The sequence below is a fragment of the Lycorma delicatula genome, chromosome 5 (genome assembly GCF_047948215.1).
Source record: "Lycorma delicatula isolate Av1 chromosome 5, ASM4794821v1, whole genome shotgun sequence".
Lineage (NCBI taxonomy): Eukaryota > Metazoa > Arthropoda > Insecta > Hemiptera > Fulgoridae > Lycorma > Lycorma delicatula.
Window position 1 is genome coordinate 39,624,796 of NC_134459.1, and position 25,604 is coordinate 39,650,399.

Consider the following 25,604-nt stretch of genomic DNA (forward strand, 5'->3'; position numbering starts at 1 on the left):
TTATTGTAGCTGTCTGTCACAGCTTTCAAACTTAATTGTGTTAGTCAACAACAACAAGTATTAATTGAATAAACCCTGTTCAGAACATTGTAATTTCAAATTTTTATCAAAATATAGATTCTCAAACTTTTTTTAATATTTTTGCTGGTGTTTAGGCACTTTTCAAGTGTTGTAGAACGATTCTGGATTTCTACATGATAAAAGCATAATTATTTGTGGAAAATTTTAGCTTGGTGACTTACACCAATATGAATCCAAACAGCTCAAATTATACACAATGGTACGGTAACCTGCATACTACTGTACGTACCACTCCACATACTAAAGTAGCAACAAATATTTTTTCAGGAAGAATTTGGTTATAAGGAATATGAAAAATTGTACAAAATAAAAAAAAATATAAAAAACAAAAAAAACATAATTTATTCAAATATGCTAAAAATTTTATTTCAACACTAAAGCCTAATAGTATGTAATAATATTTGTTTCAAAATTGTACCTGACTCATACTAATAATTTAGAGAAATACACATTGATGTGAATTTATATATACAGATATTCATTTTCAAAAGATATCACTATTGGGAATCTTGAAAACTAGAAAGCTATGAAGAATTCTGAAAGTGGTGATTTTCCTCAGTTTTTTAATGTACTAAAAATACCATACTGGAATGTTTGAAACCATTTTTCCAATATTTTCAACTTTATTTTTAAAAATGAAAACTCAAATTTTTATAAATTTTTTGTAGCAAACAAATATCCAAATTAGAAGACATTTTCCCTAAACATAACTGTTGAGGAGCTACATCCCATCTCTAGTTGTACCTATCAATCATATATTTTCTATAAGTTGAATATACGTTCTAATTGTTTTAAGTCTACTCTTTTATTATTGTTTGAATGAAGTTATATTTTTAAGATATTTTATTAATTTAAAAACTGTATACATATTTTACCTTAACAATTTTACAACATTTTAAATCAGTGGCTCAAATTCTGTAATAATTTCATTATTTTATAAAATAAATACAAAAAACACAGTGTTATTTCAGTTTATGAAAACTAAATTATTAATTTAATGCAGTTGATAGATTTTTTTTAATTTCAGTTTACTAAAAAAATATTCTTACTTTAAACAATATTTAAAAAAATAAGTACTGGCAATTAATAATTTATTATAATTAAAGAAAAATAAATATTACTTTTAAAAAACAATAAAACTAGTCAATTTAATGTTGATAAATAATATAGTTATTACACCATTAAATCTCTGAAAATCTAGCAAAGTCTTAGTTTTTTGTTTAATTACAGCTGTTATAATTGTGTATTGTCAATAGGTAAAACTGGACATGAAGTGTAACTTCTGAATGGTTGCATTTAGGAGAAAATGTCCAAAATAAAACTTCCTTAGAATTATTTGTTGTATCTGAAAATGTTATAAAATTTAGTTGTTTTCATTAAGGAAAAAAATGAAGAGGGCTGCCATATTGGAAAAATGGAGATTTCAAACATGCTAATAGGATATTTTAAAAGTATTCAGAAATTGAGGAAATATTCCCACTTTAAAGTTCTTTGTACCTTTTCTAGTTTACAAGATCCCAGTGATGGCACAATTGAAACAAAAACCTGTACATTAAATTAGTTGTTGAAAAAGAAAAAGATATTTTACATCACAGCATGTAAAAATTTTATTTGACAGGTTTTTCTTTTCTTTAGTAAGTACATTTCTTATATGAATAATATTTTAAACATTCTTCTATCTTTTTGTTTGATTCATACAGCATGGACTTTATGGGATGTAAAGACAAATAAATACATAAATAAGTATGAAAGAAAAACTTAAATGTAGTATAATGAGAATATGTAAAGTGAGAATGGAGATAGGAAGATTAACTATTGACATAAGGAAAAACAATCTTAAAAACTTGTAAAAAAATATATACAACAAAAACTCTAATATAAATTCATACAGAAATAATTTGATCTATAAGTTTTTTTGTTAGAGAACACTAACTAGATTAATTTTTGTTAGAAAAATTATTTGTGTACAATTTTATTCAAAACATTATACAGTGGATTTTTTAATCTTAAATCTTATTAATACTGTATATTAAATGAACATATTTAAATTACATATTGTAAATTATTTATATCATTATAAAATGTTATGCTGCTCAACCAAATGTGCTTTAAAATCTGCTATAGAAGCATACTTTTTCTTACAGAAGGTACAAGTATATTTTTCCAAATGCTTTTCATTAACATGTTTATTTAATTTTTCATCTGAATCAAAATTTTCATTACATACTGAACAGTTTATTGTTCTAGACAAAGTACAATTATTATTTCCATCAAGAGCAGTATTACTTATTTCATTAAAATGCTTTAAGTTAAAATTAACATCAGTTAATTCATTTGATTCTTCATTGCATAATTGAAAATTACAATTTTGTGACTTACTAACTGTTTCTGTATGTGCTTTAAGATTGATGTTTAACAAAAAACTTTGTTTACCCTGAATTTCTAGTGCATTTGCGTTTATAGATTCATATTTATTACTACGTTTACCACAATGAATCTCTGTATGAGTTTTGAAACCTTTAGCTGTACGGAAAATTGTATGGCAATTATCACATTTGTATAAAGCGGCTCCACTATGAACTAATTTAGTATGCTTTTCATAATAATGGCATGTAGAAAAATATACTTTACAATCAACACAAAAGAACCTGCAGGTTTTTTTATGGAGTACAATTTGTTTTTCATATCCCGAATTACCATTTATGTGACTGTTTATTTGAATAGTATTATCATGCACCTGTTCATCCACTTTTTTAATATTCTCATTCAGTAAAGTTTTATCACAATTATCTATAATTTCTTTATTGTTAAAGTTAATTTTTTGAATATTGCTTTGCATATTGGTCTCTTTAATAATTGATTCACAAACATTACACAAAGTCGACTCCTCTTCAACGATTTTAATATCTTTAAGACACACTTTAATATGTTCAGTTAATATAATTACATCTGTAAATATGAATTTACATTTGCTGCAAAGAAACATTAATAGATCATCAGAAGCCACGGAAAGTATGTTTTTTATGCATTTATGCCTGTAAAGTCCTTGATCATTTTTAAGTAGACTCCCACAGTAAATACACTGATATAATCTGCGATGTAATTTATAGATATGCGTAATTTTGGAATCAGGCTGATTATTATGATAATCATGACAAATCAGGTTAATGAAATAACCAAATTCACATTTCATAAATAATCTTTCATCCAGTATTTTCCACTCTTCATTATTTCTATGGAATATCTTTAAAATAACTGCATGTGCAACTAAATGTCTTTTTAAATGCTTGAAATCAGTTTCTTGATGAGAACAGAACTGACAACGATCATTTTTATTAAAATTTTTATGAACTTTAAAATAATGATTTAAAAGATTTTCTTCATCTAACAATTCAGAACATATACAACAAAAATAACTGCCTACAAACTGTACAAATCCTGCAACTTTTATTCTTACAACTAAATATTTATTTCTGTTTATAGAAAAATGTAATTTTGGTTTAAACAAATTCAATCTAAAATTTGTTTGTTTATGATACATTTCACTTTCAGGAAAGTTATTTATATAATCACATAACTCATTAACATCTGAGATACCAAAATTAGAGTTATTCCCATTATCTATTATATCTTGATTTGATTGAATATTTAAATGGTAACTTTCTAAATTCTTGGTAATGTCAAGCAATGACTCGTCACCTAAACGATGCAGCCTATAAAAAAAGAAGAAAATTAATTATAAAAACTAAGATAAATTATAAATGTTTCACATGGAATACAAAATAATTAAAAATAATAATAACCATTATTATTAGTACTTTGAGAATTTCCTCAATCCAGAGATCTAATACAACCTAACACACATGTGAACTGTTCAGTCAGACAAAGAGTACTAGATCAGTTTTGTTGTAATAATGAGAGACAGTCTTAAAAAAGCTGACAACATAGTTGTACGACTTTTCCATCACACGGCTTTTTCTGATGCACGAATTACACACACACAACTTAATTTAATAAATATTAATAATAATTAAATAAATATTTATAATTTTATTTAAATATAATATTTTTTGTACATCTGTAACATCAGTGCTTCTTGTGGTGACAGGGGGTACTACTGATGCATATACCCATTCAGCCATTAGTTTAGAACATTTTTTGAGGTAGTGTGATTTTGAAAAAACGTTTTTTTGCAAATACTATTATTTTTTAATTGTTAACAAATGTGCCTAAGAAAAGTAGGACCTTAATTAGGCGAAATCTCAAGATACTGAGGGTGACGTTGCTCTACAGACTCTCCCCCTTGATCTTTTAAGTTGAAAATTTAATGGCATCAATGCCCCATATACAGAAGTAATCTGACAAAGTTTGGTCAAAATTGATACAGTAGTTCTGGAGATATAAGATGTAAAACACTGAACACACACATACATATGAACATCTGGAAAATTTTCATCCGGATTTTTGAGTTCTTTAGGTGTCAAAACATCAATATCTGGTAAAAGCTGTATATGCCCAAATTGGACCGATTACCATACTTTTCCTTCTATAGCTATAGTGCTAGGTGAGAGAAAGAAAGTGATGTAACCACTTTTACTCTCTTACTGTAATTATATATAAAATTATATAATAAATAAAATTTCTATTTACATGTAAAATCAGTTTAAATATTAGATTGACATACTATTTTTTATTTAGTTGAACTAATAATGAATAAATTTTTAATAACTGTACTTCATAATAACAATACAAATTATTTTTAATAGGATGATTTTAAAACAATACAGTAATTAACCGTTCAAAAAAAATCAAATTGTATGTAAGAAAATCTGATGTGGGCACCTCATGACTTCCTTGTACACCTATTAAATTACATATACACATTTTTTTTAAATGAAAAGTACATAAAATTTTATTTCATCAATAACTTCTGATATTTTTTCATATTTTTTTAATTTTTATTATTGAATTATTATTTATTGCATTTTTTTTTACAATCAGAGGTTAATAATTAATAAATCAATATGTTTAAATTAAAAAAAAAGTTAAAAAAAAGAATGAAGTCTGATTTGAACCAATGTGCCTTCCCCTTGTAAGAACCAAATATTTCATTAATTAAAATTTCATTTGGCTATAACTCTAGAACCAATGAAAATAAGTACCACTCATGATATATCATTGAAAATATCTCAATGAGGCCTAATTACTGCAGTTAAGAAAAAGTCCAAAATCCAATTTTTTTTGGATTTTGGGCTTTTATGGACACTTTTGGTTCAATTGGTTGCAATCAAAAAGGAAGGTGGGCAGCAGATGTTACAACAGTCCTAAATCCAAAATTTCAACATCGTACGGATAATCGTTTTTGAATTATGCGAGATAAATACATAAATACGTACAGATGTCGCAATGAAACTAGTCAAAATGGATTCAGGGATGGTCAAAATTTTTATTTCCGTTGAAATCTGAAATTTTTTTTGATTACATTATTTGCCTTACTTACAAGGAAGTAAAAATTAATATATTATTTTTTGAAATAATCTCATACAAAAAATTATTGTTGGTCTATTTATCATGAGAAGATTATTATCACAGAAGCATGGTATCATAGATTCAGACTTCTAGAAACACGTTCAGTTCACCAAACTGCCAGTTTGCTATTTGGCTGTGCCACTACTAAGTGGAAAATACTATTCTTTATATACAAGTACATATACTAACACAATATGTATATAAAAAGCAAAAATTAAATCAATATAAAAAAATGTAAAATATTAAAATATGATGTTAAAAATATTCCCTAATTATTCAGTCAAATTTATACATATTCATTATATGTCTTGTTCAGTGATCTTAGATTTCATCATCTTCTTCTTATTCAGCGCCTACAGCTATTTCGTAGTAGCCTTTGGTAAACTTATACTGTCTATCTTCACTACATGATCAAATGACCACTTTAACAATATTCCATAGTTTCAATAATGACTCCCTTTATTAATACAAGGTAATTCTTCTAAGTTAAAAACTAATACTTGCATTAATAAAAAGTGAATTATTTATTTTTTTATTAATACGAAGATCTAATGATATCTAGATAACAGACAACAGTTTAATCTTATTTTGGAAGCTAATATACAAACTGATATAGCCTATTCAGTATGTCCTGATAGTTTAGATGAGTTTCCTTCCAATTAACCTTTGAAATTTTCATGAAGCACTTTCAATTTCTGACAACTGCAGCTAAAGAGTAATAAAATAATTTCTCCATGTTAAATCAGCTACCATGTTGGATCGATTTAGAGGGGGAAATAACCACAATTGGCATTTGAAAAGATGTAAAGATAACAATCATTATCCTTGTTAGACAGTTCCATATTCATAAAATTCAAATTCTACCATAATGTATTAAGACAGTCAGTCAAGAGGTATTTTTTTAATTTTTACTAAAGATTTAAATTTGTAAAATTTAATATTATAAATATAACTACAGACTGGTTTACAGTGTTCAAACAGTGCTAATGGAGATACTGTATAGATAAAGAACAACAAATTATCTAAATTCAGAACAGAAGTTTGAAATTGAGACTTTCTTTCTTTTTTTGTTTAGCCTTCGGAACCACCGTAAGGTATTATTTCAGAGTGTGAATGAGGATGATATGTATGAATGCAAATGAAGTATCGTCTTGTACAGTTTCAAGTCGACCATTCCTGAGATATGTGGTTAATTGAAACCCATCCACCAAAGAACACTGGTATCCATGATCAAGTATTCAAATTTGTATAAAAGTAACTGTCTTTATTAGGATTTGAACCTTGGAACTTTCGACTTCAAAATTGGCTGATTTTTGATGACGAGTTCACCACTAGATCAACCCGATGGGTTAAATTGAAACGAAAATGTTCAATAAATAATGGCCTTTCCATTCCTTTAGTAGTGCAGGGATGGTCACTCTGAGAATCCTTGACCTTTGCCCCCGCCGCCATCTTGAATTTTCCTCAGATATTCTTTTCTTTCAGTAAAACCAACAGTATAATATACGTCGTATACATTTTCATAATTAACTACATAAACAAGACTGATGATGCAATTCGTTTATTGTATTCGCATTATAAAAAATAAAAATGAATGTGTACAATCTACATACATCTCTGTGGTAATTCTTGTTATCTAATTTACATCCATATTGTTTCTAGTTTCTATTTCATTTATTAATTTAGTTGAACTGATATATGTAATTTTAATCCCTCTAACGATATCGCAATTAGATCGCATGGTATTCCCCCCCCCCCCAATAACAACCTACCTCTGCACCTGCATACGTTACAGAAGCTTACCACCATTGTGTCTAATAACTACTACCATAGCGTCTATTAATTAAACCCATAAGTAGTGCAGTATTATTCTGCTATATGGAACTAGAGTGATTTGTTAATTATACCTAAGATCAACTTCATCTTTAGGCTTTTGAACTCTAGTAAATCCTCATCGGTGAAATTATTAGCGAATCTAATTGGCAGTACGTCAAACTGCCCCTCGGCGACACCATCTAGAGTAGCTAACAGAGAACTTCCATATCGAGTTTTTACGGCTTTCATTTCAAAGATTAAGTACGGCTTAGCGACAATCTTTTCGCCAGGTTTTTTAGTTGGTGAACGAGTAGCAGGATTTATTTTAACTTAGTAGCAGGATAAAAACGGCTAGTCAAATCTCGCTTTAGATCAAACATTATATACCCGTTACAGTGATTCTATAATGTGTGGTATATATCAGTATTAAACTTACGTTACATTAGACATAGCAAGGGAGACCGTATCAGAATGACATCTGACCCTATTTCATAGGCTACACCTCACCAGTCAAAGACGCGTACTTCACAACCGTTTCGAGGATCAATAAACAGCAAGCTGTAGTATTTGCAGATACAGCGCCATCGGTCTCAAAGGTGACCTTTAAATCGATTGGACTCGATTTCAGCGATTCTGGTGAGAGCAATCGACCACGTTCAGAGGCACATCCTTTCTGACGTCTGCAGAAATGTACGCCGGGTCGCTTTTTTCTTGACCGTAAACAATCTATGGAAATCTATAAATATCCCGTACATATTATGGATGTCACCTTTCAAGTCATCGTACGGGGGTAGTAATCTGAATTGAGATAGACTATCAGGTCTTTTAACTTGCAAGTCGAATTTCGACATAGCTTGGTCACTCGTTTTTCCTATCTCTGGAAAGCCAGTGTCGTAATATCTCGCTTTCCTGTCCTGTGACGTGGTCTGCACTGTCCACGTATTGGTATCGCTTTGTGTAACAGCCGACCACTCGTGTGTATTCAAGTTGTGGAAACCGATCATCAGTTTCTTGTCCAAGTCGACGGCCTTCTTAGTCCTGGTCTCAAGTAAAGAATTTCCCATGCGACTTTTGTGATCGAATCTCCATGATTCGCTTCGGTACAAACTACCGCATTCGCATCGTTATTGGTTCTTATCAGTACCAACTCTTGTTTCACTCTAACGAAACAGAAATCTCCAACGAAGCCCATGAACATCTGCAGCGCTACGTAGAGACTGAACTTTCCGTTTTAGTCAAGATATGTCATCATTAGCGAATACCCAGCTGACATTTTTGATCGCTTTTTGTGACTGTCTCAGTGTATTATGTAACAGTGTATTATTTATGATGCTGGTTACGCCTAAATTCTTAACCCTCGTGATTTCTATCCCGTTCAATTCGTAATGGATCTCGCTGAAGAGGAAAGCGATCGCGTTGTTCGTCAAGTTAGCTTTAGTGGCTTTCCTGTTGTCCGCGACATTCTTCAATACCCCTTCAACATGCAGAAAAATTTCACCAGGTAATGTGCATACATCGACTTGATTAATAGGGATTCTGATCTCATCACCATTAATGAAAGTGGCTGAAGCGTATGGGGAGTATGTATGATACTGCTTGTACACTGTCGATTTGTTTCGCATTAATTTATCATCCACTGAAAGCGAATCCATTGTTCCAATTATATAACAGACACCTACCCGACTACTGCAATAATCTATTCTAGTCGTCGGTTATGGTTGTCGCTTTTTCATCTCCTCCAAACTTGACTTTAACACCAAATGATTGCAAGAACCTGATGTTCTTCTCACTCAATCACGACGGCTTAGCGTTAAGATACATTTTCTCCTCGCGTTGTTACTATTGAAAATCAAAATCTTGCTATATGTATGGAGCTGGAAACAAAGAAAATCAAATACAGTATTAGGACAGCATCAACATCCACTCTTTGTCTCAATTCTGAACGAAGGCTGACGCTATCACCGCGAAAATTCAACAATTTATCGTCATGATCGGTTAGTTGTATGACTATTTCACATATTGTTTTTTTATCTATCGGTAGTTACATTGGGTTCCACGGTGACTCTTCTGTCATATCGTCGGGGTCTACCACTAGAGAAAACTCGTGCAGCACCCGATCCTGTTCGCAGGAACAGGATCGCCTTTGACGATGTTACACTTCACTCGGATAACGTTGATAGGCGCTAAGTTTACAGGCTTTTCAGATGTGTGAATGGCATTAAAGGGTAGAAGTTTCGGTTTAAAACCTATCAAAGGAGCTAAGCTGTTTGTTAGTTAAATCTACAAACAGGTTTTTCATTTTTGTCTGTAATGTATTGTTGTTGGCGTTGATATGTTCGACCTGTCCTAAATCTTCTGATTTCAACATACTCTGTGACATCGTTCAACAGCAGCAATATGTCTAGCAGTGGCTACATCCCAGCAAAACCCTACAAATGTGGGTAATCATCGTGAGAATCCTGTTGTGAATTAAAATCGTTTGCTCAGATGTTATTTGCTCAGGTCACCTCGCTCACAACCATTATTTCAAAGGTAATAAGCAAGGAAAAAAGTATTATTGGTAAAAAGACGGACAGTAGTTTACTGAAAGCGACTTTAGTTGGTACAATACCAAATAAAATTCCCACTGCAGCAAACTAACAAGATCCCTATAAAGAGATCAATCGAAAAATCATCACCTGGTAAGGTATCTCCGACCTCCCAGGTTCCAAGTCCTCACAACCATATCGGGATCTCCGAGAATACAGAGGCCGATGAAGTACCGGAAGAAGCAAACCTAAAAATTAACAACAAAAAGAAAAACCATATTGTATCTGACAAATAACATGCCCGCAGTTTAGTAATGGAATGTTTGCGGTCTCCGTTCTTGCTGTGAAGATATTGAAATCCTTCTTCAAGAAGAAAATCCTTAAGTACTGTGTCTGCAGGAGACTCACCTCCGTCCCCAGGATGATGTGTCCTTTCGCGGATATGTTTGCCAAAGACATGACTATCAAACTGAGAGCACGAGACGAGGTGTGGCTGTTTTTCAGAAGGAAATAGTGTTGGTAATCCGTATTCCGCTAGTGACAAACATCCCTGCAGTTGCAGTAAAAATATTGACATTCAAAATGAATATCAGCAACTTATACCTTCCTTCAAATTCCACATAGTAATTGGCGATTTCAATGCCCATCACTACTCTTGGGGCTCAACATCATGTTCATCCCGAGGCACTACAATTGATCGACTGAGGTAGATCAGGTTAGTTTAGTGGTGAATTCGTCATTGCAATCAGCTGATTTCAAACTCGAGAGTTCTAAGGTTCAAATCCTCGTAAAGGCAGCTACTTTTATACGGATTTGAATACTAGATCATGGACACCGATGTTCTTTGGCGGTTGGGTTTCAATTAACCTCACATCTCAGGAATGGTCGACCTGAGACTGTACAAGACTACACTTCATTTTCATTCATCCATATCATCCTCTGAAATAATACCTTATGGTGGTTCCGGAGGCTAAACAAAGAAACGGAGAGGTACATTTTCGTGCATCGATTGGCCGTTATGCTCAGCAACCATACTCCCACATCTTACTTGGTACGTTTCCAAAAACGTTTTTGGAAGCGATCATAGAACGGTTGTAATCTCAGTCGGTAATAATGATTTGCCTCAGACAGCCACGCAGATGTCTGGTTCAGAAAGCGGACTAGATCGGGTACAAGGATTCCTTTGGCCAGTACGACAACAGCGGTAGCGCGATCCACCAACTTTACACACATTTTCAATAAAGCAAATAAATTCATCTCTGTAACATCGGGAACAGCAGGCCAAGATGGCCTGCTGTTTGATTGGATGACTGCGGGCATGCACTAAGAGATCGGCGTAGGCTTTACGTAATCTCAATCGAAGACTGAACACTGAATTACTCTGCGCCTTCTGCAACGCGAGGGCTGTTTGCCGTCGAGTGTTTCGTTGTTTTTCTTAGTTTTTTGTTTTGTGTTAAGTAATTTGGTCTAGGATTTTTCTAGTTAGTTGTTCAGCTTTTGGATACGGTTATTTACGTTAGCAACGGCAGCTATATTGGTATTTTCTGATTGGCTGCTTGTTTGTTTATATTATTGGTTTGTTCTCATTGGCTGTTACATTTCGTTAAGTTTGGCAGTGATTGGTTGTTAGTTCGTTATTCGCTGTGTTTGTATTTAAACTTTTTGAGTGATGTAACTTATGACAGGCCATAAAGTTTCAAAGAGCTATTGAGGCCGCTGAGAGGATAATGGTGCTTCTGACCGCGATACCGTCACTGCGGTTAATGCAATGGCACGTATGTCGGATACAGAAGGAATCTAAATCTGAGCGGCAGCGATTAAGGAAGGAGAAGGGGAATAGGTCGAAGGTCGTGCTTGAGACTGCTGTGAGGGGAGGCCATAGCGGCAGGAGAATAAGAACATGATGATTTTGACTCAGAAACGAGATTTGTGAAAGGGGTGTTTGGTTCTGTCATCAGTCGTGAGAAATCAGTTTTGGCATACCTGATGGTCAAGAAGGCTAAAGTTGCTACTTTAAGAGAATTGAAGACGTGGTTGGCATCAACAGACTTAGTCTTACATGAGGTTGTTACCAAACTGGTTGATATTTTTAACAGAATATGCGGCGAGATGAAGGAATCTGTTGGAGAACGTAAGAGATAAGAGTGCCACCTACATCCAACCTCGGCTTCGCAAGTTAAGGTTTCTTCATTTGTTGATGAAAAGAAATGATAAGACTGCATGGTTTACACAGAAGGCTTTAAAGACGGGATGGGCGAGCAGGTGCAGACTGTTTAGACACCACCTGTTAAAAAATTAGACTCAGACGTTCTACAATCGCAGCCGAAAGTTATATTGATAGATAAGCCTTCAGGGGTTACCTCAGCGGCTTTTAAATGCGAAACCATTAAACAGTTAGAAACTAGGAAGAATGGTTTGCAATTTGTGGGCATAAAGGACAATCCTAAGGGCGTCTTGTTGCCAACGATAGTTATACTGCAGACCAAATCAAGGACAATGACAGAATAAAACAGTATCCGATAAAGACGCCGATAACAAAGCCTCTGGGGCCACGTATGATCATATGTGATGTGCCTCGAAGGGTGTAGAGAAAAAAGATATTTTGAAAGCGGTTCGGGAACAAAACACTGGTTGTGAAACCTCTGAAGAGTTTGCTGACGCGTTTAATATCGTATTTCGGGGAGGCAACAGGGATAGTAGTACTATACATAATGTTGTAGAGGTAGATAAAATTTTCGTCAAGGATAATCGAGTGTTTGTAGATTTTTATTCTTTTAAGGTTAAGGATTATTCTAGAGTGAGTAGGTGCTTCCGGTGTAATGGTTTAGGGCGTGTTGATAAGGTGTGTAAGGGAAAGGAGCTTTGTTCTTGGTGGTGAGTTATCACGTGAAAGATTGCTCGTCCAAGCAGAACGTCTCCAGTCTATCAACTGTTCTCCAGTTGAAGTCGGCATTACACGATTGTAGATTGGATGAATGTCCCGCGTGTGTGCGGGGGATACGTTGCATAGTAAAGGTGATTTTTGGATTTATACAGCTACATGGGTCACGGACTGGGGGCTTCTGGATTTGTTTTCTTGTTTGGGCTCATTGTTTATGTTTCTATCGGTTTCTGTTGTTTTGTTGCTTCATGTAGGGTTACCGTTATTGGTTGTTAAGTATCGATTGAATTGTTTAATTTTAGTATTTTATCTCTTCGTTTATGCTGTTTGTGTCAATGTTATTATTGAACAAGTTTTTGGTTTGTTTTGCAATTTTGTTATTTTTAGGTTTTTGACTTAATGGTATTAGTGTTTCGTTAGTTGTTTTGTCTGAGTTTACGTTTGTTTTGTTAATGCGCGTTGCTTTTGTAGCTTTCGTTATTCTTAGTTTTTTACTTTATTGGTGTTGTATTCTCGTTATTACATATTGGGCTTGCTCTGCTTGGGTTTCGCGAATCAGTAAGGTCTTATTTAAGACGTCTTTGTGGTAGGATCTGATGTAGGCGTTTTACACCGATGGGAACGTCGCGTGTGACATTTCCATCGGTGGCATCATGACTAAGGCCAGATGGAATATATCTTGAGGCCTTTGGTGTATGTCTATGCGGGGTTTGGTACGGAGGGGGTGGTGTGAGATTCAGAAGACACCCGTCACATGACGTGTGTCGACTGGCGGGTGACGCCAGTCGATGTGTCGAACACATTCGGAAGGTCGTTCAGGGCAGTTTCATTTACACCATCATGCTGTCCCGAGTTTGTGAGATATAAGTTGCAGGTAGAAAATATCCACAAAAATATAGTTGGTGATTGGAGACTAGCAAAATTAATTTAACATATCAGAAGGATGCCTTTAATAATTATAATGATATCTCCCCCAGAACTGATATCAGGTTCAGTATGCTCTGTAAACAGCCAGTTCCTGTAGTAAATAGTATGTAGGTGTCACTTGTAAGACTAAATATCAACTTCACTCTTATAACCTTGCAGGTTATGCAGGAGCAGAATGAGCTCAGTGAAAAAGGGAATGACAACTTACTTCTGCTAGTAAGCCTGAATTGGGATCTTGCTTTTACAGAAAGGCTGTACCAATTTCATGAGAGGCTAGTCAAATTAGAAAGGCTTGTCAAATTAACTACAACTCTTCAGATATGATACTTAATGGACAACATGCTAATTACAATTTGTTGTTCCTATAATTTATGTTAATTGCAAATGTTTTGCAACAAATTACAATTTTCCTAAGAAATAACTTAGTGTTTATTCTAGTAATTTTTAATGTATAAAATAGTAAATAAAAACTGATGATTTTTGTTCTTGTGTTAGGCAGCCACTGCTAGTTACTTCAACTTTTTATCCCATGGAAGTGTTGTCATTGTAGCAATATAAAGAAACTAATTATGCAAGTCCGGTATGTATGAATCCATTTTTTAATTTAAGAAAATATGAAAAATGCTGACATTTCCTAACATTTCAGAGTTCTTAAAAATAATGTTATATTAAATATTTAACTGCATCATATTAGAAAAACTAATTTAAATAATAAAAAGCTAATGTACAGATTGGAAAGATAAAGGCTATACAATGGTTTGGGAAAAGGAATAAGGCATGGGTGCAACAATTCAATCTTTTCTAACATGCTCGCTGAATGTTGATGATATGATAAAAACAGTCTAAAAGAAATTGAAGGGATGAGGATGGGAGAAAGGAAAATAAATTATCTAAGGTCTGCAAATGACAACATTTTTTTAAAGAGATGAAGCACAGGATATTCAAAATTAGAAGACTTTTGACAGAAAATTTTATGAAAATGAATGTTAGAGAAACAAACATAACGAGGAAATTATAAGAAATTAGAAAATGACTATCTATAAAAAAAAGAGAAAAAATTCTATAAGTAAACAGTAAATATTTGGATAGCAAGTAAACAGAAGATTGAATAAATGAAATATAAGTAAAAATAAGATAACAATGATTAGGAAAACATTTAATAGTAAGAGACAATTATCATATAGAAAGATGGAGTTAAATTTGAAGATGTGGCTTGTAGAATGTTATGTTTGTAGTGTAGTATACTTCTGTATGGATGTGAAACATGAACAGTATGACAAAGGGGAAAAGAAATCTGGAGACATTTGGTATGTGGGGATGGATGAAACTGGAAAAAATTGCATCGACAGACTAAAAAATGAGGATTGAATAAGAATAGAATGCCAATATCCTTGGTGGAGTCTCTGTCTTTCATCCAGAGGCCCCAGGTTCAAATCTGTTAGGTATGGTATTTTTCACATGCTACAAAATTCATTATAATCCATCAGTAACTGTAAGTGGGTGTAAGCCTGTTGTTGCTGTGCAAATAAATAACAGAAGCTTAATCAGAACAATTCACAGCAGGAAAAACAATCATTTGGGATATTATGAGAGGAGAAGGGTTCGTTAAAACAGTGCTTGAAGGATCAGTAGAATGAGGAAAGAACTGGAAAAGATTAAGATTTTAGATGTCCTCAAATGAAATAGGAACTATTAGGAACTCAAAGTTTAGCTGAGAATTTAGGAGAAAAAGACAGAAATGTTGCAGGGAATCTGCCTCAGGGCAGATAACTATACAATGTGATATTAAATATTTTGATAAAAAGTATGTTTAAATTAACAACACACACAAGAATAATTCTAGTAACTTATGAATACTTCAACATCATAGAAAACAATTAAAATATAGTTCCTTTACGACTGTTTCTGATTTGTCTACATCACCTTAGTTCAGCTGCATTTATATGCAAGGCATGAAACAGTACAATTGTTGAAAAAAAAAAACTGTATGAAGAGAATAAACAATAACATTTAATAAAATGAAATGAAATACAAAGATAAATAAGTTATACATCTGAGTTTAATGAAACAAGCATCCTTATTGAGTAGTTGCAATAAAAATGTTGTGAAAGAAACAAAATTCAAAATCTGTGAGTAACAATAATTCACTGGCTTGCAGCAATAGTGAGTGTTATAACTCAGACTATTGGAGTTGTAATGATATGAATGCAATTAATCACATTTTCAACTTTATAAAAAAAAGACATCAAACAATTAAAATTTTAATCTTAAATAAACTATTGTTGCAAGCAAATGAATTTTAATTGTTTCAGAAAAAAATAATAAAGGAGGTAAAAGTAAAGCAATAAATTTATATTTTACAAGGTCCAGTTTACCTGGTAGGTACTACAGTCATTACGTTTACAGCTATGCAATAAGAAATGGAATTCCAAAATCAGTTCTGAGGCAGCTCCTCCCCAAATACAAACTGCTCTACAGGTCCCAGCATAAGTAGGATTTGTCTCTCCCTTGCAGAACCATAAATAATGGAAAACAGATCAGGGAGAAAAAAAAAAGATCAACCTACCTGTGAAGGAACTACAGCTCAAAACAAAAACCTTGTGCAAAGGAGAGTTCAAAGTATGTTCCTGGCACATCAACCCAAAATATCCACAATCCTTCGGAAGACTAGAGAGCATTTTAACCAAGGATGGGAGCAGAATCTTAGTGATCAACAATTTTACAATGACCATCTTAAATATCTGCAGAGACAAATTGTTTTTTAATACAAAACATAAAAAGCATCCCCAAAAGGCTATACAATTGCTTTCAGCATTAAAATTTTTTAAAAACTATTGTGACTTGTGATCAAACTTTGAAAATACCTGTTAAAAACAATGACCATATTGCTAACTAGTATTGATTATCTGGGAACCTACGTTTTCGAAGGAAACATTCCATTAATCAAAAATGTGTAAACTGGGTGTAGTAAAACATAACTACTCACTTCACTGTTTTATTAATTTACGAGTAAATAAACTTTCTCTGATATATTTTCAATCTTTATTTTAGTTTTAGAATTAATTTGATGTAGGACTAGGAAAAAATTAAAAGTATTTTAAAAACTACTATATTTTATCACAGCTGTGAAACCTTTGGGTGGAAAGTCAGTGTACTTTTTAAGATAATAAATAACACAAGCCCACTAATTAGTGACTATTTTTTTCCAATTATCTATCTTCTTAACTGCCAACAATTCTATAAGTATGCAAATTGTTTCTTGTATAACAGATATTCTTAGTAAAAAAAATGTTGAGTCTTATTTGCTCAACAGTTATTTCATATAACATTTTTAATAACACACCACTTGAAAAACATATAAGTGGAAGAAATTATACAATTTAAAAAAAAATTCTTTAGTTTGATCTTATGAAACCCCCACCTTTTAAAAAGTTTTCATATCATCTATATTAACACTAAAGCATTTGAATTTTCACTCTAAATTAAAGTTTAAAAAAAAATTTAGGTATGGGTCCCATTCAATCCCCTTTGCTTTTGGGGCTTTAATGTTTATTTACTGGAGTAATAAATTTTATTAATTGCATGTGGTCAAAAATCAGGCTGAAACTGGAGTATTTATATTTGTGTAAAATTTCAAAATTATTGGTCAAGTTCTTGAGATACAAGGCAAAAACTGTTTAGACATAATCCATACCTAAATCCAATTGACTAAAACTTTGGAATTTGATAAGTACTTTTGCTGCACTAAAGCTTAATTTTCTGCAAGTAATATACAAAATGTCAGAAATTAAAAATGACAAAAACTATACCATCCTTTTAATTTTGTCAAAGATTTAATGCCATCAATACCCAGTAGACATTTTTTGATCCATTCTCAAAGAATTTACGAGTATGTTGAGCCAGTCCAGAGATGTTAATAAAACTCTTCATACAACACATTGTTTGTTAATACATCTTCCATACATTCTTTAGCTTTTTTGTGTTATTTGGAATGAATGAGTCTTGGAAATATCAAAATTTGTAAAAGGCCTACCTAAAGTTTTAGACAATTATTATACTTTCCCTTTGCATCCATACTGCTGACATGGCAGAAGAGCTGTAACTGGAAAAGTAAAAATGGGAGTATATCAAGTAACTCTCAATAGATAATTCATTAATGATTTGTTACTAGATATTTTATAACAGATAAATAAATTTTGAGTTTAATACAAAACAATTTAAAACAAATTTTCAAATTCATAACAACATAAAATATATAATAAAGGAATGTATTTTTACAAAAGTTATGAAAATTGTAACAATAACAACCATAAGCTTTTAGCGGTTTACTATGGAAGAGCTAGGAGATAATAATCTAATTGGATAAATTTTCAAAAATAAAAAAATGGGTCATAATAATACATTTAGACTGAAGATAAGAAAATCATAAAAAGAACCATTTAAAAAGAATAGTATTATGACATTCCCGTGCTAATTTATCATATCACACGTTACACCAACCTTTAACCCAGCACGACTATGGTAAGAGATCCCTGAATAGCCACTAGACCACAAAGCAACAATGTAAAACACCTTGTGTTGAAGCAATTTGTTTTTATGTGTTATCCGATTTCTAAAAAAAAAAAAAATTAATGGCAAAGGCACAGGAGGGAATGTATTAAAGATATTGAATTGAAAATTGTTTTTATCTCTTTTAAGCAGCACTTATTTAAAAAAAGAAGAAAAGTGAACACTTTTTTATACTGATTATTTTAATGTCTGAAATTAAAAATAAAATTTTTAATTATTTTAATGTCCGACTACTGAAATTAAAAAATTGAAGTCTAACAAATTTCATCCAAATCTTTTTTCATCAACCTTTTTACTTTATATTTGTATTAGATACAGTGCTTCTCTCAGATTCCTCTTCTCAGAACAGATTTTATTAATGACAATTGATATTTAAAATTTCTTCAATTTTGATGCGTTATTTTAATAATTAGTTTTCTAATAATGATATAATATGTTGAAAAATATCTTGCATAAATATTTTTAAACTATCTGCACCTTCTATTTTGGTGATTCATTAGTGTTATGTAGATAAGAATATAAAAATTTATTTTGCAAAAACTAAAGTTTAATAATTAAGTAGTAAATTTTAGAACCTGGAAGTCCTGGGTTCAAGGTCCGTTCAGGCATGCCATTTCTCATACGTGACAAAATTCCATTCCCATTTCCCATGTACTAGCATTAGAAGCTTCTGTGGTAAATTAATGAATAAATAAAAAAGTAATACATCACAATTGAATAATAAATCAAAGTAACAATAAATAAATCACAATTAACAAAAAAATAAAACAGTAATATGAGGTCTGTAAATAAAGTAATGAGACTAATTTTTTTGGCAGCTAAAGTGGCAACACTGTAAAGTTACTAATAAATGTATGGTTATATGAACAGCTGATTTACATTAAGTATTAATATTTTTAGACTATTGTTGCCATGTGAGATATAAACTTTTTGTGAAATGAGTTTTTGTTTGCATTATAAAAATGAGTGATACTAATTATGAGTAACGTTGTGGAATCAAATTTTGTGTTAAAATCTGTGAGAATGCTACTGAAACTTTTTCAAAATTGAAAAGGGTGTATGGAGATGATGCTCTGTGTTCAGCCTAAGTTTTTAGGTGGTTTAAAACATTTTCAAATAGTCGGGAATCAATTACATCCCAAAAAAGCAAAAATGAGCAATCAAAACCATGCTAATTTGTTTCTTCGATAGTAATGGCATTGCCCATAAGGAGATTTTGTCTACAGGACAGACTGTAAATCAATATGTTTACCGAGAAATTCTTGGAAGACTGTGGAAAAGAGTTGCCCGCATGAGACCAGCCATCAAAGACAACTGGGTACTGCATCATGACAGTGCATCTTGTCACACTGCACTCTAAATTAATGAGTTTTTGGCAAAGAAAAACATTCCTGTAGTTTCTCAACCATCTTATTCACCTCACTTGAGTCCCTGCAACTTTTTCCTGTTCCCAGCTTTAAAAAAACACCTCAAAGGACACCATTTTGGAACAGTAGAAAATATTTTTAAAAAATGTAACCGACCATCTGAAAGATATTTTGTTATTGAGTTCCAACAGTGTTATGAAGAGTGAGAAAACTATTGGAAGTGTTGCGTGGCTTCTCAAGAGAACTATTTTGAAGGTGATAGTCCATTTATAATTGGATTGTAAATAACAAATTTTTCTGAACCAGTTTCATTACTTTATTTACAGACCTTGTAGATCACAATAGAGTTCTGAAGATCAACATTGGTAGAAATTTATGTTTGAAAGTTTGTGGGAAGGGATACTTTTTGAATTTTTTTTGCTATAAGTATTACTTGTATTGCAAAGGTAATATACAGATAAGAAAAAAATTACTTTTTGGACATATTTATTGGGATATGATACTAATTCTATATCCCCTAGTCCCTTGATGAATTAAAAAAAAAATTAATCACATATACATCTCATAAATAGAAGTCACCTTACCAAATTTCTATTTATGTAAATGCAGTTCAGATACATATGATAATTGAAATGTGTTACCCTCCCGACACTCCTTTTTAAATTAAAAAAAATAATACTTTAAAATTCCTAAAACATAATACACACAATATTTAATTATTAAATTACAATAAAATTTGTATCTTTTGGAATTTTTTGGGGAAGGGATAGTATTTTTTTAAAAATTATGTCAAATGAATTAATTATGCCAAAAAGCCATAAGTAGGTAAGAAAAAAAATTATCCTTTAGACATTTTTATCAAGATGTAACATCCTTGTCTATCTCTACATTCCCTTGCTCCCTGAAGGATCTTGCATATTTTTGAAAGTGGCGTTTTACCTCATCTTGAGTTATTCAATAAAACTTATTAACACTTCGTAAAAAAAAATGATTCTTCTAAATTTAAGTAAATAATGTTTGTACCAGTAGCACTAGCCAAAAGTTTAAAAAAACTTATGTTTACTTGCACTTTACAGAAAAATAAAGCTTTACTATATGGCTGCAAGATTTAATTCAACTAATAACAAATCATCCAATCTCCTGCTCTTCAGTCTCTTTTCCCATTTTTTTTTTTTTTTTTTACTAAATAACTGGAGTAAAAGCAGAAGTAAATACATCTCCATGACTTATGTCTTGAATAAAAAAACTGTAAATACATTATATAAATATGTAGAAAATATTAAAATTTAACAAATACTTCTTGCACTCTTAAGGATACTGTAGTTATTAAATAACAATCACATCAAATATTATGAATATTTTCAATATTCCATGTTTGTTTATATAAATATGTATATTTATCATGTCATCATCTGGTGTTCTGCTTGGTAACAAGTCCCTTACACCACTGCTATCTCCATCCATCCACCTTTCTCCTTCATCCTCTTACAGTTTCCAATTTTCAGTTCATCTATTTACTTCAATCTTATTCTTTCTTCTTCTTTTTACTTCAATCTTATTCTTTCTTTCAATGCAGTTGTCAAGATTCCACTTCCTTTAACTCCAATTTTCAGTTCATCTATTTACTTCAATCTTATTCTTTCTTCTTCTTTTTACTTCAATCTTATTCTTTCTTTCAATGCAGTTGTCAAGATTCCACTTCCTTTAACTACATGTCCTAACTAGTTTCCTTTTCTTTTGTATACTTTCTGCATAAATGCTCTTTCTTCTTTAATTCTGTTTGTTACTTCTTAATTCCTCACTTTATCTGTCCATCTGACTCTCTCCATATCAATATCTCACAAGCCTTAATCCAGTTAGTTTCCTTTCCTTCTTCATCTATGGCTCACTTCCATAAATAGCATTTCTTTTTTTTGTTTGTTTGTTCTCCTACTACTCTGGGCTGGCTCAATGATCAAATATTAATCAGCCCAGGGGTGTGTCCTTGGGACTCTATTAAGCCTCCCTGCCTACCGGGAGTATGTCTGACATGGCAGGTCGGCTCACCAGTTCCAGATCTTTTCCTTACTTTCACATTGCCTCTGCAACATGAAAGTTGCAACAAATGTTGCAGAGGCAACATGAAAGTTAAGGCCAGGAACACTGGGCCCAGCTATGCTGTTCCCAGGCCTTGCCCCAGCAGCCGGACTTGGTCGTTATGTTGGTTTTTTCTCTCTTAAAGTAACTCCTCCCAATTCTTGTAATCCACTTCCTTTGCTTGTATAACCTCAGCCACAAATCTCTCTATTGGCAGCCATTCCTCTTTACCTCTCAGCACATACTTTGTTGTAGTTTCCGGGGTAATCTCTTGTATATTGTATCTTGCTTTTAGATCTTCCCAACATGCACATTCTAAAAACAGTGTGGCAGGGAGTGTCCTCTTGACTGCAGTACACACAATTTGGAGCTCCCTTCTAAACCCGTGTAACCCATACATAAAATTTGGTTATCTTCTTCCGTAACTCCAAAGTCCAGGCTTTTACTATGGCAGTAATTCTGCCTTGGGCCCTGGGAGTTCCTCAGGGAGCTTCGGCTTTGGTGTAAAGGAGTGATGATGCTAATATAAGAATACTAAAAGTGAATCAAGTGAATTCTCACAGCCTTTCTCACTACAAATCTAATACTGAACTTGCAAGAGGTGCCCCTGCTAAGCCAAGCAACTCAATGAAAGGTTAGATTACCAACCCTAGTGTACAATGAGTGTGTTAATAAATTTGTTTTGGTGAAGGGCTGTAGATATAATCAGTCCACAGTCCTTGAACTGCAACCTGAATGGGTAAAACATCAACCACTTCAAGAAATAGGTAGGCAAATGCATTTGCTAGATTTGTCAAGCAGCTTCTTAGATGTGCACCTGGACACATAGATGGCAGCCCCATCAGCAGGAGTAGGATGCCTTGGACCAGTTATCCAAGAATCTGAATAAAGCCTTCTAAAAGTGGAAGAATAAAAGAGCCAGACTGGAAAAAGGACCGATAACTGGAGACATTTAACTAAGATTTATGGAACCTAGAATGTCAGAGGTTTGAGAGGGAAAGAGGTTTAATTAATAAGGAAATTAAGATGACAAGAATAAAGTACCTCACTTTAGTTGAGACTAAGAAAAAGGGATAAGACTCAGTTGATTTACAGGACGTTTATCTGTTCATGTACAGTGGAGTGGCCACACTGGAGAGAGCTAGGAGCAGAGAGCAGAGTGGAGGTGGTGGTGCATAGGGATGAGGGAGAGAGAACATTAAGAGTTTGAAATTTGTGAATGACAGGAATATAAATTCAGATGAAACAGAAGGTGGGTAATTTATTGACTACTGTGGTGGCATATGCGCCTTGCAATGATGAATCTACTCAAAGTCAAGATGAATTATATGAACAATTGCAATTTCCTGTTGGAGAGGTACTTCTGATGGAAAATCTTAATAAATTGAAATTGTCTTATAAATTGAAACAGGAGAATGTTCAATCAGCATACAAAGCAGCAGTCACCAATAAGGGAATGGAGGTTCCACAATTGATGAGAACTGAGAGTTTGGAGGAGTATGGAGAGGATTTAAGAACACATTTATTGGTTCGGCTGAAGAAACTTGTGGAAGATTGCCATTTGGGCGCTTTCAAAAAAGAACTACCTGAACAGATGAGATAAAGAGAGGGGTTAAAGAGAAAAAGCAGCTGTGGCAGAGATATTTGGTTACCAAAAGTCAGGAAGACTGGGAGATAAATATCAAAGAACCAGAGCAAGAGAAGCAAAACAGATGGCCGGGGACAATTTTGAAAGATGCTTAGAGGAAAACTATGCAGAAAATATTTTATAAAATCTTGAAGAATAGAATAAGGATAAATAGTGTTCCTTTTTTTCAAAGATTAAGTTCTAAGTAAGTAAGATGGATTGCTGATCATGAGAGGGAGATCGGGTAGATGGAATGAGTTGACTGAGCTACTAGGGAACGGAGGTGTTTTGTGAAGAGATGCAGGGGGAACCAATAAGAGGATTTGTCAGATTTTGTTTTTACAGAGGATGATGTTAGAGAGGAGAAGCTAATGCTGATAAAGCTCAAAGTTTGAAAGTTGTTGGAACATGGAATTCTTCCAGAAATGATAAAATATTTGGGTCCTGAGGACCAGGAAACCTCCATAATAATACTATTTTTATAAAAAGGAACAATAGAGATTGGAAGAACCATAGAGGGATATATCTTTGTTAAGAGTACCAGGAAAAAGTTATTCAAGACTTTATGTTTAACAGAAAATCAACTTGAAGAACCACAATGTGGTTTCAGATATGCGAGACATCCTCAGGATGCAATTTTCATGCTCTGACAAATAGTAGAAAAACATCTGGAGTTTAATAGGAAGGTTGTTTTGTGTTTTAGAGATTTGGTAAAGTGTTTGAGTAAGTGCTTGGAAGGTATTGTGGATTGAATTTGAGAAACAGAAAGTTTCCAAATAACTGATTGACACAATAAAAAAATTTTATTCCACGTATTGTAATTATGTTAGAGTGGGAAATGCAGAATCGCCATTTTTTTTTTATATCCTCTAATGTCAGACAAGGTAACATACCATGTATATCTCAGGAGTTAGCATATGTGGATGATGGGTTTACATTTTGATTGTAAAATCTGAGGAAAACTTGAGAGTAACTGTTAAGTTTTTAGAGCTAGTATGGACTGTATTGGTATTCGGATGAATATTTGTCTGTTTAATAAGGATTTGACCAGAGACTATGAAACCAAGATGAGCTTCTTGAAGTATAGTATGATTAGAATTATGAGTTAACTGGACAGGCTTAGGCAAAGAAAGATAATATTGAGCTCCTAGAAGAATATCGACTTGCCCAGGGACATTAAAATTAGGATCAGCAAGAAAAAGGTGAAAAGGAATTTCCCAGTCGGTTACGTCTATAAAATCATTTGGTTACAAACCTGTAATCGATGGGAGTATATGACATTTCAAGTTAAAATTAAAATTTTCATACCCAGAATTAATATTAAATCAACACTTAACTTAGACTGAGTAACATTACTAATACCTCAGATCGGCATTAAAACAGGTTTGGTTTGAAGCCCAAGTTTAACAGCAAACTCATGAGTACAACATGAAATCATCGAAGCATAATCAAGTAAAACCCTGCCTTGAATGAAATTACCTTGTTTATCCTTGACATTAACTACAGCTGTTACAAGTAAAACAGACTTATTAGGTTCTGATTTTAAAGTACAATATGAAATATTAGTTGGGGGGGGGGGGGGGGGAGCTTGATTCAGCTTGGAAGATTTATTTGCTGCCTCTTGCAGCGTTTTATCTAAATGAATCAGTGTATGATGCTTTTGTGAGCATTTTTTACATTTACGATTGCTTCGGCAATCTTTTATGATAGGATGCTTACTTAAACAATTAAGACATAATTTTTCCTGAAATACAAATTTTTCCCTTTTATTATCATATTTTAAAAATTTATCACTGATACAATTGATGGTTGCTAGTTTTACATAATGCACACATAGAATTATTTACATAAAATACATTTTTATTAGAAATAGGTTTGGAATAATTGTATCTTTTGCTGCTAAAGCATACATTAGATGGCTGTAATTTTTCATTACCTTAAATTATGTTGGTGAATTCAAGTAATTTACGCTTAGATTCTAAGAAAGAAATAAGTTGTTCTAACTTCAGCAATTCATTATCTTCTAATGTTCTTTCCAAGTCTTTTAAAGTATTTAAATTTAAATTTTGAGTAATTAATTGTATTATAATAAATTCTAAATGATTAATATTTAGATTCTTTAATGCAGTAATATTTGAATTAATTTGATCAATGAATTTGGATAAATTTTCAGAATTTTCCTCTTTTTAATGGTTTTAGATTAA

The 25,604-nt window shown here is 32.6% G+C and overlaps 1 protein-coding gene across 4 annotated transcripts in view; it reads right to left on the reverse strand.

The window, feature by feature from the left end:
- Positions 1-400: 400 nt before the first annotated feature.
- LOC142324868 (uncharacterized) overlaps positions 401-25,604 on the reverse strand; it is a 119,022-nt gene continuing 93,818 nt past the window's right edge. For all 4 annotated transcript variants that reach the window (XM_075365938.1, XM_075365936.1, XM_075365939.1 and 1 more), the window contains exon 6: positions 401-3,794. In XM_075365938.1, the coding sequence (XP_075222053.1) occupies positions 2,156-3,794 (1,639 nt within the window). In that variant the 3' untranslated portion in view covers positions 401-2,155. The remainder of the gene's footprint in view (positions 3,795-25,604) is intronic.